Raw genomic sequence first — 15472 nt, 5'->3', positions numbered from 1 at the left:
TGTAGTACAAATAATGTTTTTCACTTTATTATACTGAGCAATTTTGAGGTAGACACCTTGAAAACAATACTGGAGAGGAATACTCATAACTGACAAAAGAGCTCATTAAGTAGAATTAGATTATCTTCAGCTCCATCTGTGTATGTAGAATGTACATTACTCATACACAAAGAAGGAAAACCACAACATTTAATATAACTAAGTCATTTAAAAGCTCCAAAATTACTTTAAAATTATGGGCACAAACTTCAACACGGAATTAAAAACAAAACTATATCCTGGATTCCTTGCTCAAGAATAAACTGTGAGGATGGCTCAATAGAAGGATCTCTACTTCTTTAAAAGTCTGCTATTCAAAATGTTAAACATGACTATTTGTCAAGAAATATTTTAATAACAATTTGTGAAGGGAAGGCAAGAAGGAGGTGAAATAAATAAATAAATACAAATAAACAAACAATCCATTTCACTGTGACATTTTCAGCCAAGGACAGGTAGTCCTTGACTTACATCAATTCATTTAGTGACCGTCCAAAGTTACAACACTGAAAAACGAATATTTCACACTTATGACCACTGTAGCATCCCCAAGGTTTGTGATCAAAATTCAGACCCTTGACAACTGACTCTTATTTATGATGGCTACAGTGTCTTAAGGTCACGTGATCACCTTTTGCAACCTTCTGACAAGCAAATCAAGGTAGAAGCCTGATTCACTTAACAACCGCTGTGATTCATTTAACTATGGCAAGAAAGGTTGTAAAATGAGGCAAAATTCACTTAACAAAATGTCTCGCTTAGCCACAGAAATTTTGGGCTCAATTGTGGTCAAAAGTCAAGGACTACCTACCCCAGGGGTGAAATGCCCGAACCGGTAGTAAATGCCGATGATCGCGCAGTACAGCTGACTGTCACACAACTGATCCTTGGAACTTTTTTTTTTTACTTTTTAAGCATGTTTTACTACCGGTACGATCAGCTTTGTGACAATCAGCTGTGCCGTGCGATTTATATTCGCTAGAAAGTAGGAAATCCTGTTTTCTAGAGAATCTAAATCGCGCGACACAGCTGTTCCCCCCTACACTGTTCTACTTACCTTTGCAGACTCAGAAAAGGCTTCTTAGCGCTTGTGGTGTGCATGTGCATACAAAGCTAACCAGTAGCAGATTTCAGAGGATTTCACCCCTGCCCTACCCTCATGTCAATCAGGAAATCAGAGAATCAGCTCTATCATATTCACCTTAACAGTTAAATCCAAAATTCATGAGGAAATACACTTATATGAACCAAGTAATTATGCACAAAACTTCAAACTTTTTTTTTCAGATTTTCAAATCATGTTGAAGAAAAACGCTGAGTTGAGAATGAATTGCAGCATAATCAAAATCTAAAAATGGAGTAAAAGATGACATTGAACTTAGATGGATCCCTCCCTCTCCTTTGTGGAGACCATTACATCATCAACACAAGATTCAGCAGGCTACTATACAACAAGCCATTTAATGTATTCTATAGTTCTGTGATGGCAAACCTGTGGCACGCGGAGCCATATCTGTGGGCACGGGAAACAGGCTGTTTCCGGCCTCCAGAAGGGTGGGGAAGGTTGTTTTCACCCTCCCCAGGCTCCTAAAAAGTCTTTGGAGCCTGGGGAGGGAAAAAAACAGGCCTAAAGGCCCAACATGCCATCGCATGCCAAGAGTGGGGGGAGCCCGGGGGGGTCATGCGCACATGTGCGGGGGGTGGACATATTGAATTATGAGTATGGGCACACGCACAGACAACACCCCCTGCACTCCCTCAGCTTTTGGCATGTGATGGCAAAAAGGTTAGCCATCACTTCTATAGTTGATGGGAGTCAAATTTCTATATTAACAACTTTATGCCAGTAAATTTGCAGGAGGGGATCTACCCATGGAAAAAGGTAACATTTACTTCATGGGAAAGTTAATGAATATATTATCTTTTTAAGACAATCTTACAGATCAGCAGTGGATCAAATTAGGCTTTAAGACATTTGGAATCAATCAACACATATTGTACATTCAAAGCAAATCTTTCTCTTTTTTCTGCCTTAAAAATTCTAATTTCACCATGTAGCACTGTTAAAGGTAAAGTTTCCCCTCACATGTGCTAGTCAAAGTTTCCCCTCACATGTGCTAGTCATTCCCAATTCTAGGGGGTGGTGCTCATCTCCATTTCAAAGCCAAAGAGCCAGTGCTATCCAAAGATGTCTCCGTGGTCATGTGGCCGGCATGACTAAACACCAAAGGTGCACGGAACGCTGTTACTTCCCATCAAAAGTATCCCTATTTTTCTATTTGCATTTTTTACGTGCTTTTGAACTGCTAGGTTGGCAGAAGCTGGGACAAGTAATGGGAGCTCACCTTGTTATACGGCACTAGGGATTCAAACCGCTGAATTGCTGACCTTTTGATCGACAAGCTCAGCATCTTATCCACTGAGCCACCACATCCTTGTAGCACTGTTATAGAGTTAGTAATGTTTGCCCACATAGCAAATGAGTTGGTAACCAAGAATACTGAAGTCAGAACTGTTACTCTAATCTAAACATAGTAACTTAAACATTTCAAGAAAAATGACTAAGTTTGTCTTAGAATAATTGAGGCAACCTGAGTATTGACACACAGCACCGTACACAATAAAATAAAAAACTTTGTATAGTGAACTGTGTCTATTTAAAAAAAAACTAAACTATATTACTGTTGTACAGTACTTTAAACATATTGGAAATAAGATTCATTCAGTGTAAACGTTTGAGTGAGCTTATAAAAAATTGTAATCTTACATTATTTTAGACATTCTTTTTCACACACACGTCAGTGTATAGAAAAAAATACATGAATCTACAAAAAGGCCTAGAAGGCTAAAAACAAACATTTTTAAAGACTATGAACTTTCCCAAGCCCCAAATACCGTCTTCATTCAGAATCCCCACAAAACTGAACAATGCTAAGGGCGGGCTACACATTGTCTTTTGGTCTCTCACATTTGCTAAGTGGCTTTTTAACTTCTGCAAAAAGATACATCTCTTCCAAAGAATAACTGCCTTTCTTAGTGACAGAGACTGCAATATAATAAAAAAAAAGACTCTATACAGAATTTCTTGAAATCGGTTGCTTTTTTCGAGGAGGATATAAAGAAATTCAAAGCTTAGTGGAAGTTAACAAGGTCATCTTTGTTACTACTGCCTGCTAAAACCTGTCTGCACACCAATATCAGAAGAGTGGGAAAAAATTCCACAGGATTGATAATCTCCCCTCTTTTTATTTTAAAAAAATGAGGCGAAAGAAATACCTAACTCCAAGCCTTGCCATTTGTCCAGTGGAGCATCATCTCACAGGGAGCAATGACCTCCAGACATAATGCCTTAAATCAGAGGTGTCAAACTGGCAGCCCATGGGCCAGATGTGTCACGTGCAGGCTATACCCACCCCAGTTCTGCGAAGGGGAAAAACGACATGAAACGTCACATGACGGCAACATGATGCGGTGAGTCATAATGAATATTAAGTTATAATATTAATATTAATTATATTAATTAATTTAATATTAAGTCATAAGTCATCCCTTAAATGCTTTAAATGAATCTACTTTTCAGACAATCCTTGCTTATACATGGTAAGCCATGAATACACACAACTAGGTTAAAACACAGATGAATAATAATGCATGAATCCCAATGGACTGCATAATTCCATGTACAGACATCTGTATATTACACACAGCTATAGTGTTTTTCATAATCCCTTGGACAACTATGCTCACTGGATAAGATCCAAATTTTCTAGGACTAAATCTGGAACTAACTCAGACAAGCACCAATGACAATGATAGATTAGGTGAAAATGGACAGATGGTTGACATACTGAACTATGCTGGCTCATATCTAAGAATTATATAGCCTTGAATTAGATCAGCTTTCTTCCCACCTGGCACCCTGTGGATGTACTAATCTACAACTCCTACACATCCAGCAAGGTTCTTGTCACTGTGCTAAACGAAAGTTTTAGGAATCATAATTCTATATATCTGGAAAAAGCTGTTCTAATATATTTCAAGGAACAGCTCAATACAGCTGTAGTTAGCAGTGAATGAAATGATGTTAGATGGATCTCGGTTCTTCTGGTTTCAACAGGATTCATTTATGACTAATTTATCTGGCTTGGAGCCAAAGTCTTTTTCAACAAACTGCTTCAACTATTTCTTAAGTACAAAACAACTTTTTCATATTGGAACCAGGAATTTGACTCAAAACACAAAGAGGGAGCTAGTTGAGTTATCTTTTTCTTTCCTCTCTTTGATGTACTTGTCAAGAGATATAAGTTATCTAGCAAAGGCTCTTCAAATTACCTTTCGTATACATGGAAATATGTACAGCTGCTTGAGAAGACAGAGTGACTATTCATAAGTGAAAGATACAGGACCCATTGATGCTTGGACATCAGCTAAAGTAGATCAACAAGTAGAAAACTTGATTCTAAATGTTATTGAATTTCTAGAAGAGGAAGCCTAAAATAAACAAATACTCAGGGTACTATAGCTCTGAATACGGTAGTGGGAGAACCATCCCTGAACTAACTAACTCCCACCGACCCGTACGCTCACACAGAGAGGGACTTCTCAGGGTGCCGTCCGCCAAACAATGTCGGCTGGCGACCCCCAGGGGAAGATCCTTCTCTGTGGGGGCTCCTACTCTCTGGAATGAACTTCCCCCCGGTTTACGCCAAATATCTGACCTTCAGACCTTTCACCGCGAACTGAAAACATATTTGTTTGTTCGCGCGGGGCTTTCTTAAATTGGGGAGATTTTAAATTTAATTTTTTTAGTTTTAAATTGGGGTTTTTTAGATTATATATTTTAATTTATCGGCCTAACTGTATAATAAGTTTTTTAATCTATTTTTAATTGTATATTGTTTATTTTTATCTTGGCTGTACACCACCCTGAGTCCTTCGGGAGAAGGGCGGTCTAGAAATCTAATAAAATAAATAAATAAATAAATAAGGACTGGAACTTTGTGTCCATAGCTAACTTTAATTACAGTTTATTGAATAAGTTCTCATTATATTCATGCTACATTACTGTTCTAGGCCAGGGGTGTCAATTTCATTGAGGGCTGCATCAGGGTTGTATTTGACCTCTGGAAGCCAGGGTGGGTGTGGTCAGAGTGGGCATGGCCAGCTCAACATCACTCCTGTGATGGCCTGAGCACTCGGCCAGTGAAAACGGGCTCCTGAGCTCCATTTTTGGCTACGACGGCCTCATGCAACCCTCTGCCAGCAAACCTGAGCTCCATTTTCGCTGGCAAAGGCACTACAGGCCAGTCCTTCGCTGTTTCCAGGGCGGCCCCGCAGGCCATAGCTAAGCATCCTGTGGCCCTTGAGTGTGACACCCTGTTCAAGGCTAACCCAGTTTATAACTTAGTGGTTGAAATTACACAAATGCATAACTTTGTAAAGGTATTCACAATTGTTATTGATGTTTGGATATGATGCAGAAGATGAGCAGATACTGGATTAATTCAATGCTCGATAATCTTAAATAATGTTCAAGTGGTCACCTAGTCTTTATCCCTAATTATCCAACCATTACTGGATCCAGTACTGTACAGATCTCCCTGCTTTCATCTCTCAATATTGTTCTGCTCTTACCTATCAGCATATTCTAACTTCTAACTATCTACAAGCAACCAGCTTCATCATCTTTTACCATTCAAAACTCCTCCTCTCAAGAGACTCAACACTTTCTTCATTCTTCCCCCAGCTCTTATTTCTTTCAAATTCATTCGAAGAAGTCATTATTTTCAAAAATCCTTTAGCAGAAGCACATACACAGTAGGTCTTAATACATCCCGTAACATAGCACAAACATATGGATTTCAAATCAAAACATATTCCTTTCCAGTTTAACTCTTTGTCTCCTTTCTCTGGGCCCCATATTAGATTGCAAGGTCTTCAAGACAGTGCAACTTTATAGTGCAACTTCTTCCAACTTATAATGATCTTCAACTGTTCACATGACTCCCAAAAATTCCCAGCAAAGAAGAAATCAATCTGCTTTCCTTGGATTCCAGGTATGGAGCTGAAAATCTTACACATGCAAAGTATGTGCCCAATTTAAGGTGCCTCTTCCAACTATGAGGGAGATTTTCAATGAATCCATTTTGTATGATGGCCCTTTTAAGACAGAAACTGTATAACCTTGTGGAAAACACATTTTCATTGCAGTTTCCCTTGAATACATTTGGAAGCCATACCAAATGAAGACAATCTGATCCTGAAAGCAGGAGACTTGGTAAAACAGAACAGAATAAAAGAGTTGGAAGGGACCTTGGAGTCTTTTAGTCCAACCCTCTGCTTAGGCAGGAAACCGTACATCACTTCAGACAAATGATTATCCAATATCTTCTTAAAAACTTTCGGTGTTGGAGCATTCACAACTTCTGGAGGCAAGTTATTTCACTGATTAATTGTTCTGTCAGAAAATTTCTCCTTACTTCTATGTTGCTTCTCTCCTTGATTAGTTTCCACCCATTGCTTCTTGTCCTGCCCTCAGGTGCTTTGGAGAATAGCTTGACTTCCTCTTCTTTGTGGGAGCCCCTGAGATATTGGAACACTGCTATCAAGTCACTATCACATTTCAAAATTAGTATTTGTCTGGACTGAATTCAAATAGAATTCTTCAAGGAACAGCTCAAAGATGCAACTATTTGGTGTTCAAGAAAGGGGTTGAGAAGTATGGGTTCCAACAAGCTCTTGACCTCAGTATACAAATCTGGATGGATGTGAGAGGAGTTTGATGCAAAATCTGTCTATTGTTGTGGTTTTTAATTACTGGGAGCCACACTTCCCCGTTTTGCTTTTCTGTCTAATCACCAGGATGTTTGTTTTTTTGCAACTCTATTCACCCTTTATGAGTTCACCCCATTCTCTTCAGATTGTAACTGAAAACTAATGGGAAGGGGTTATTAAAAGATGATGTCCAGGGACCATATTCAAATCCTTCCAGGCATGAAGATTACTCAGAGATACTGGACCAATCTTTCACACAGCCCCCGAATGCTAACTTTAATTGTCCATCCAAATACTTAAAATGGAATCATCACTTTAAATATGATAGTTAAAAAGGAAACAAAGGTACGTTGTAGAGGAGGCCCTAATGTGTGATAAAGAAATTAATATTTTGATTGTATTTTTGTTGATATTAGAACAAAGGGACTAATTTTAGGATTACCGATATTTGAATTTTGTATCGTTTTTTTAAATTCTTAAGTAAATCTACTTGCCTACTCTGAAATAGTTTTCATTGCTAGCAATTAAAAATCAAATTTATCTTCCACCAATGAATAATGGAATGGTTATTTGAGAATAAGGTCTGTTAAACTAAAATTTACTTTTGTGAGTTTCAATTCCTATCCCTGAAGTCTTATAAGAAAAAACTACACCTACTAACATTTTGTTGAAAATCATCCCAACCAATTGTGAGGCTAAACACAATTTGTTAATATGCTCTTGATAAGTCACACCAAAAGACCAAACACCTATCCCCAAATCATCCAGACACATATTGAAAAAAAGCATGAGAAAATTCAAGTGACCAAAGCAGGGAACAGCATGTTGTATTATTAAAAGCTGTACCACAAAATATTAGATTACATTATCATGTGTACCAACTCAAACACGACAAATAACCATCATGAGAAATAAGATTCTACAATTCAGCATATGTGCAAGGGCTCACAAAAAAATAATCCTTTAATAGAGGAAGATGCATACACTAGCTTCTTTATTTCTGACAACTATACTTCTATAGTTTTTAGTTACAACTTTAAGCATTTTTTTAAAAACAATTCTAATACTCTGTTCACCAAGGACTAGATATTAAAATATTTAAAACTGGAGTTGGTGACCAATAAGACTAAAACAGTAATTTTAGCTTTATAAACTTTAATCTTGCTAGTCAGAAATAACTTGGTAATCTCATGTCAGATAGTTTGATCATTGACATTAGTACCATTAATCTGACAGGAAACTATTTTTAAGAGCTTCCACAGAAAGTTTTTACATCATCTATTGCCTTTTAACTGGAGAAGAATCCAATTTAAAGACTTACATATGTAGTGTATCTATCTTACATTTCTTGGTCTTTTAACAGGTGGCAAAAGGGCATGTGAATAGTGCAGTAAATAGGAAAGGCAGAGCAGTTTAAACATTTCATAGTCATTGGAAGGAACTCTAGGAGCTATCATTCAACAACAACTGAAGGGACACAAATTCTTAACCCCCAGTTAAAAAAAATATTAATCTACATGGGTAGGATAAATAGGGACCAGAGTCCCCCAATTTAGTACCTGACACAACTGACACATCAATCATGTTGGCTGAGGATGACAAACATTATAGACAAATGTACACGAAGGATAATAGGTTCCTAAACCATAACATCTATTAATGCAATTTCCAAGTATAGCCATTTTTTATTTGGCCAAGTTCCCATTTCATAATAAAGCACAGCATTATTTTTAATTTTGTATGTTATTTGAACCCATCCATTATGATTTGGAAATCATGGTTTGTGTTTTAGTGTACTGGGTAAGACAATTTTGACTTGGAAAATAAATGATTGTTCAATAAACCAAGTTTTAGAACAGTGGTATCCAACCTTGACAACTTTTAAGACTTGTGGATTTCAAAACCCAGAATTCCAGGAGGCAGGTGGGTGGGTGGGTTGGGAGTTCAAGTCCACATGTCTTAAATTTGCCAAGATTGGACATTCCTGTTTTAGAGGAATGTATTAAACAAGTCTGGTTTTTACCAGTATGAACTCCTGAAGTGCAGCATTCTTTATTTTTATTTTTTTGGGGGGGTGGGGGAATTGATGTTGATGTTCATCATACATAAAATCTATTCTGCACACTTCAAATCACTGTCCCCTTCAACAAATTACTTTTTAAAAAAGAATGACTTATTCAAGTAGACTTAGACAAAAGTGAAGCCCTCTACTTTTGCTCAATGTTAGGAATTTTTTTAAAAAAATTTAAAAATCTACCCTGTTCTTCCCTGACAGTCTGAGTTCTTTAAATCCACTGATTGACATTTTTCAACCAAAGACAAAAAACCAAACATCTGGCATAAATTGCTGCACCTAGTTTCGTCCACCATTTCTTTCATACACTACCCTTGCAAAACCACTATAAATTATTTCTTGGAGTCCTAGACCTCCATTCCCTTCCCAACTGGCTCGTGTAATGATAGCAAGGCCAGATGGGATTGTAAGAGGGGAAAGTGGAATGCCAGACCTATATTTTTCAACGGCACCAGAATCTTACCCAAGCAAGAGACCGTTATTATAGCTCCCGCAAGCCTACTCTTTCCTCATGGGCAACTTATAGGAAACTCCTTGACTTGCAAAACAGGAAGGAAAAGAGCACTGAAAAGTTATGCGGCAGGCTTTTCGAAGAAAGAAAAATTGTTGGGAGACGAGTGTTTTCTGGTTCTTCCTCTGGTGCAGACGGTTTTGGAGAAGCAAAACATTCAACCGATTTCCTCTTCCCTTTTGGAGGCCCTCTTTCACTTCTGCTGAAATTCCCTAACTCCAGGCTCTCCACCATATTTTATAAACTGCCTAACTCTTCTTTTTGCATCTGGGAAAGTCCCCTCCGGGAAGTGCTTTAATAGCAAAAGCTTTTCAGAAGATCTGTTTTCCCCCCAAAAGGGGAAACTTATGCCCAGAAGGCAAAAGAAGATAAAACCATAAAGAAACCCGAGTCCAGATCAATTCCTTTCCAACCCCCCCAAAAAATAACCCTCTTGCATCAGCTTGCCCCACCATGATGCTCTCTCTTTTGAAGGGTGTTGGATTTCATCTCTATGCTATATACCAAAGCCAGCCAGGCTTCTTTCTCCTAGCAAACCCAGATTGCTAAGAGCCAGGATTCCCTTTTTGAATGCAGCTGAAAACTTGTTGCTCTTCCTTCTGCAAGAAAATTACTAGTCTTCCCCCCCCCCACCCATCCCCTATGTTCGTTCACCCAGCACAGCCTTCCCACTTACACCCCACTTCTGCCATGGACGCGTTTCTCACCGTGTTGTAGAGGAGGGCCTCGGAGTCCACCGGTTCCGACAGCTCACTCAACTTTCGATCCCACTGGAACAAGTTCTGCTCCCCACCTTCCAGCACCTCCATAGTCAGCCGGGGCCGAGCAAAAAAACAAAAACCCAAAACGCGTGTGGGGTGGGGTTGGGGGGGACACAAAGGAAGGGAGCAGATGTCGGAACCCTCTTCTCAGCCGCCCTTTAACACCGTCCTGGGAAGCCGCCTCGTTCCATAAGGTGGAGCGTCATTTAGGAGCCGCCACCCCCCTCTCCTCGTGCGGCTCCCACTAAGCAAGAAACCCAGCCAAAACACACACACACACACACTCGGCTCCCTTATCTCCCAGAAATGGCTACTCCGCTTAAAAGGAGATTCAAAAACTTCCAAGGAAACACCGCAACCAACACTACAGGATTCAAAAAGGTGAAAAGCGTCGCCGTTTCCTATGAGGGAAACCAGCACAGACGGGCAGTCTCGCGGAGCGCAAACGCGCGACTAACGCTAACCGTCCCCTCACCGCCTTCGACTTCACAGTGACAACAGAGGCCTTTTTTTTCCCCCTTGCAGGCCACCCCCACCCCCTATTACCCTGGTCTCTGCCTCCTCGGCCAATCCCCAAAGCCGAGCGAGCCTGCTTCTAAGGCTCTCCGCCCAATCAGAACCCGCTTCCACATGCTTAGGGTCCCGCCTTCTTCGTTCCAATGCCGCTTCGCCCCCGCCCCCCCTCCCATTCCAGCTGTGTGGAATGTGGGCGGGAAATCCCAACTACGTCAGTGAGGAGGCTCTCGGATTTGTTCGGATTTGCTATTCGGTTTGTCCTGCCTGACCAATAACCTTGGACCTGTCGGCTGCAAGCAAGCATGCATGGCAGCCAATGGCTTAGCGACAAGAATACAGCTCCGGGAGAAACCCCGCCTTGCTGCGAGGGGCAAAATAAAGCAACTGAAGGCAGTCCTGGAGGGAAGGAGTCGTTTTAACCTTTCAAACTGGGGCCGCTGGATGACATTTAACCGAAGGGGAGAGAAAGTTGTCCCACGTAAAAGGGGTTTCTGCTGGCCTTCAATTAAAAGCCCAGGGCAGGCGATCCAGTTCCGGATTGACTCATCCTTCTGTCTATATAGAAACTGGGAGCAAAGGTTGCTCTTTCTTAAGAAAGCAAACACGTGTAGGGAGAAACGAGGATATATTTAACTCTGGTAACAGGAACAGAAAGATAACAAGGTCCATTAACACACACACACAAAAAAAATGCCCTGAATTGACCTGCATGGAATCTTATCTGATGTCTTGGATAACAATTTCCATCATTCCCAGCCAACCAGCCCAAACATTGCGTTTTTTCAGTCTGACGCTTTCCCAAGATGCTGGAAGCAGGCTCCACAGACTTTTTGAGGGTGTAGAAAGTAAGCACGCATCCCTCTCCTAGAAGAAAGAAATATTTTGGAAAATGTTAAAAAGGCAGAATGTTATATTTCCCAGAGGGAGAAATGGAGAAACATGCTCTTAAAGAACAGAAAGCAGTCTCCCTCCCACCCCCCCACCCACCCCCCAAAAAAACACCTCAGGCCATCTTTTAAAAATGCAGATTTGGTAATCTATTCAAGACAGGATTAAAACCCCAAGGAAGCTAGCATCTAGGATTAATTACATTTGTTAAACAAGATTAAAAATCCAAGGAAGCCAGACTTTAGACTCATTGCCTTTAGACTCATTGAGACAAACTAATTAAAATCAAATAACAAAATACACAAAACAAGCCTCTAAATTACAAAATGCTGTAGAACAAATTGTATAAAAATCCATGTCCTCATCAAACTGGACCCAGGACTACTGATGGTTCTGTTCATCATTAAACCAGGGGTGAAATGCTACTTGTTCGCACCAGTTCGGGTGAACCAATAGTGGGGTGTGGTTTGGTGAACCGGTGGTGGCAGCACAAGGCTCTGCCCACCCACCCAGATGTCATTACTTCCTGGTTTTAACTAGGAAATAACCTGTTTTTGATCCTCTGTGCATGCACAGAAGGCTTTGCACATGCACAGAGGGTCCAGAATTGCATGTGACGATGGCACGTGCGCGAGCAGAGTGGCTATGCGAGCACGGCACGTTCGCTTCCGAACTGGTAGGGAAAGTAAGTAGATTTCACACCTGCATTAAACCATCCTTCCAATCAGCCTTCATGTTTCCAGTGTCTTTCTCCCAGCTTGGAACTGAACCAGATGAATATTTCTTCCAACAATGGGATTGCAATGTCCAAGACATTTGGCGAGTACGACAATTGGAAAAAGATGCTGGAATATGTGCAAATCACAGGGCTGCAAGATTTGGGTTGCAAAAGATCCAGAATGCAGCAGAGAACTAGACAGGTTTCTCTCTATATATAGGTAGTCCTTGTTTAGCGACTGCCTCATTTAGGGACTGTTTGCTCAGGTTTGCACTCACTGAGCAAAGGAAATAAAGAGCAAAAGGTAGATCATTTTGCAAAGCCTGGATATCTAGTAATAAAATATTGTATTAAGATATTAATAATATCTCAAATCTTATGCACACGTATTTAGGAATAAGCCCTATGAACACAACACTGTTTAAATAACTCCACCCACATCCTGTGAAAACAGGATATTTGGAACAAGGATGTCAGCGGAGAATTTAAAAGTAAAACTGTTTATAAAGGTTAATTATATATATTCAACTTCTTAAGAACTCTTGCCACATAAAATTGTAAACAAAACAATAGGAAGAGGAGGAAAAAAACTGATAGTATGCTCTAAACGTATTCATGTTTATAAAACAGAGAATGGCTTAGGCTATATCACAACTTTTCTTGATATGGTATCCTCAATATGTTTTGGACCAATTCCCAGAATTGTTAGACAGTTCTTAGTTTATTATGCTGTGGAAGAAGTTTGAGTTGAATATATCTGCACAACATCAAGCTGCAGATTCTCTCTCAATAGTTGAAATTTATGTTTCAGGTTTTTCCAGTTGCTAAACATACATGGCACAACATAAGCCACATTTATTTTTTCTTGAAGGACAATGAGAAAATGGGTAATACCTGCATAACAGTCATTCAACCCAGATTCTGTTGTTTGTTTGTTTTTCAGAGATGGAAACTAGTAAGAAAGCCTTTAGCCCTCCATAATTGTGGAAGGAGTTAGGGTTTTCCAACTTCAGGAGGTGCTGGAAGAAGCAGAGATTCTAACCCATTTCAAACTGGTTTCAGGAGAAGCTGAAGGACTGAGACTGTTTTGATCCACCTGATGAATGATGTTTGATATAAAATGCAAAGTACTGGTGACTTTGTTGATTCTTCTTGACCTCTCAACAGCCTTCAATGGTACTGATCATTATGAATTTACTTAAATTGTTAATACTATTTATATAGTCACCCATCTCTCCAAGGTGATTCTATATGGCAATCAAAGCCAAAACTAACAGTTCATAAATCAACACAGAAAAAAACAAAATATAACATACATCTGGCCTCAAAACTAATTCTACTTCATCTGTCTATGGCAGGGGTCTGCGATCTTAAGCACTCAAAGAGCCATTTGGACCCATTTCCCACAGAAAAGAAAACACCAGGAGCCACAAAACCTTTCCCGTGCCTGACTATTTCTTAAGTGGCCACAAAACTAGCATATGTAGTTGAATTAAACGTTCTGTTTTCTTCTGAAACTTTTCTTTTCTTGGATTTATCCATGGTTGGCCTACCGGGGGTTGAAAAACTCAATAAATAAGGGCCGTGGTGGCTCAAGGCTGTAAGAAGCCTGTTATTAAAACCAGCTGCCTGCAATTACTGCAGGTTCTAGTCCCACCAGGTCCAAGGTTGACTCAGCCTTCCATCCTTTATAAGGTAGATAAAATGAGGACCCAGATTGTTGGGGGGGCAATAAGTTGACTTTGTAAATATACAAATAGAATGAGACTATTGCCTTACAAACTGTAAGCCGCCCTGAGTCTTCGGAGAAGGGCGGGATATAAATGTAAACAACAACAAAAATAAATAAATACTGTGCAGGCGGGTGTCGCACATTGGCAATTGTGACGCATATTTTGAGTGACAGGGAGCCACAGCAGAGGGATGAAAGAGCCACAGAGCCGCAGGTTGTTATTATTATTATTATTGTTTCGATTTCTAAACCGCCCTTCTCCCAAAGGACTCAGGGCAGTTTACAGTCAAAGTAAAATCAATTAATACAAAGGAAGATTTAGAATAAAATGTTGACCCCTGGTCTATGGATATTCTCATTCATCCACATTATGGTTGTCCCAAAGGTGCTTTTTCCAAAGGCAACTGACTTCATTTCTCCTTGAAGTCATTTCGCTTCAAAGAAGCAAAACATCTTCAAGGAAAAAACAAAAAAATCTAGATGCTTTTGAAAAAAACATCTTTAGGATTCCACTTCATCATTAAAAGAGTTAAACAGCCAACCATCAGGTCTCCTTCAACTTTCTGGGCCAAATGCATGAAGAAACCTACCAGTCTTTAATGTCTTACAAAAGACCACAAGATGGGGATTAACTAGATCTCCAGGGGATGGCTATTTCAAAGGGCACATAGCAATAACACCTAGACTTATATACCACTTTACAGTGCTTTACAGCCCCCTCTAAGCTGTTTAGAGAGTCAGCATATTGCTCCCAACAATCTGGCTCCTCATTTTACCCACCTTGGAAGGATGGAAGTCAACCTTGAGCCTGTTGAGATTGGAACTGCCAAATTGCAGGCAGCTGGCAGTCTGCAGAAGTAGCCTGCAGTACTGCACTCTAACCACTGCGCCACCTGGCTCACATGAAATGACAGAGAAAGGCATGACTCCTAGGTGGTCCCACAAAATGATAGTAATAGATGGGACCTGAAACATGCCAACTCTACTAGTTCTGGTGGGGTGGAACAGAGATGGTTGGAGGCAGAAAATCCAGCCCATAACCTGGCCTTGTGCCATGTGAGGCTTTACAGCTAAATAACCTGCATTTTGAACTGCACCCAGACAAATTCCAGTTTGGTATAATGGTTAAGACATCAGGCTGGAAACCAAGAGACCATGCATTTTAGTCTCACCTTAGGCACAAAGCCAGCTGGGTGACCTTGGGCTAGTCACTTTCTCTCCGCCCTAGGAAGAAGACAGTGGCAAGTCACTTCTGAAAAACCTTTCTGAAAAAAGAAAACCACAGGGACTTGTCCAGGCAGCCTCTGAGAATCAGACATGATTAAATGGAAGAAACAAAGTTCAGATGGTGTTATTTGAAGACAGTTGTGCCTCAGACTATAAACTATTACATACTATCCCTTGAGGCTTTATTCTGTCTGCATGAAGTGGTTACTATCAGTATCCTGTTGTCACTTAG

General features: G+C 40.1%; 1 protein-coding gene across 1 annotated transcript in view; it reads right to left on the bottom strand.

Moving 5' to 3' along the window:
• CREB3L2 (cAMP responsive element binding protein 3 like 2) overlaps positions 1–10678 on the bottom strand; it is a 75742-nt gene extending 65064 nt beyond the window's left edge. The window contains exon 1 of the mRNA XM_058190103.1: positions 10106–10678. Coding sequence (XP_058046086.1) covers positions 10106–10207 — 102 coding nt within the window. The 5' untranslated portion in view covers positions 10208–10678. The remainder of the gene's footprint in view (positions 1–10105) is intronic.
• Positions 10679–15472: the final 4794 nt, after the last annotated feature.

The sequence above is a fragment of the Ahaetulla prasina genome, chromosome 7 (genome assembly GCF_028640845.1).
Source record: "Ahaetulla prasina isolate Xishuangbanna chromosome 7, ASM2864084v1, whole genome shotgun sequence".
NCBI classification, from domain to species: Eukaryota; Metazoa; Chordata; class Lepidosauria; order Squamata; family Colubridae; genus Ahaetulla; species Ahaetulla prasina.
This window is presented reverse-complemented; position numbering and strand designations above follow the sequence as displayed.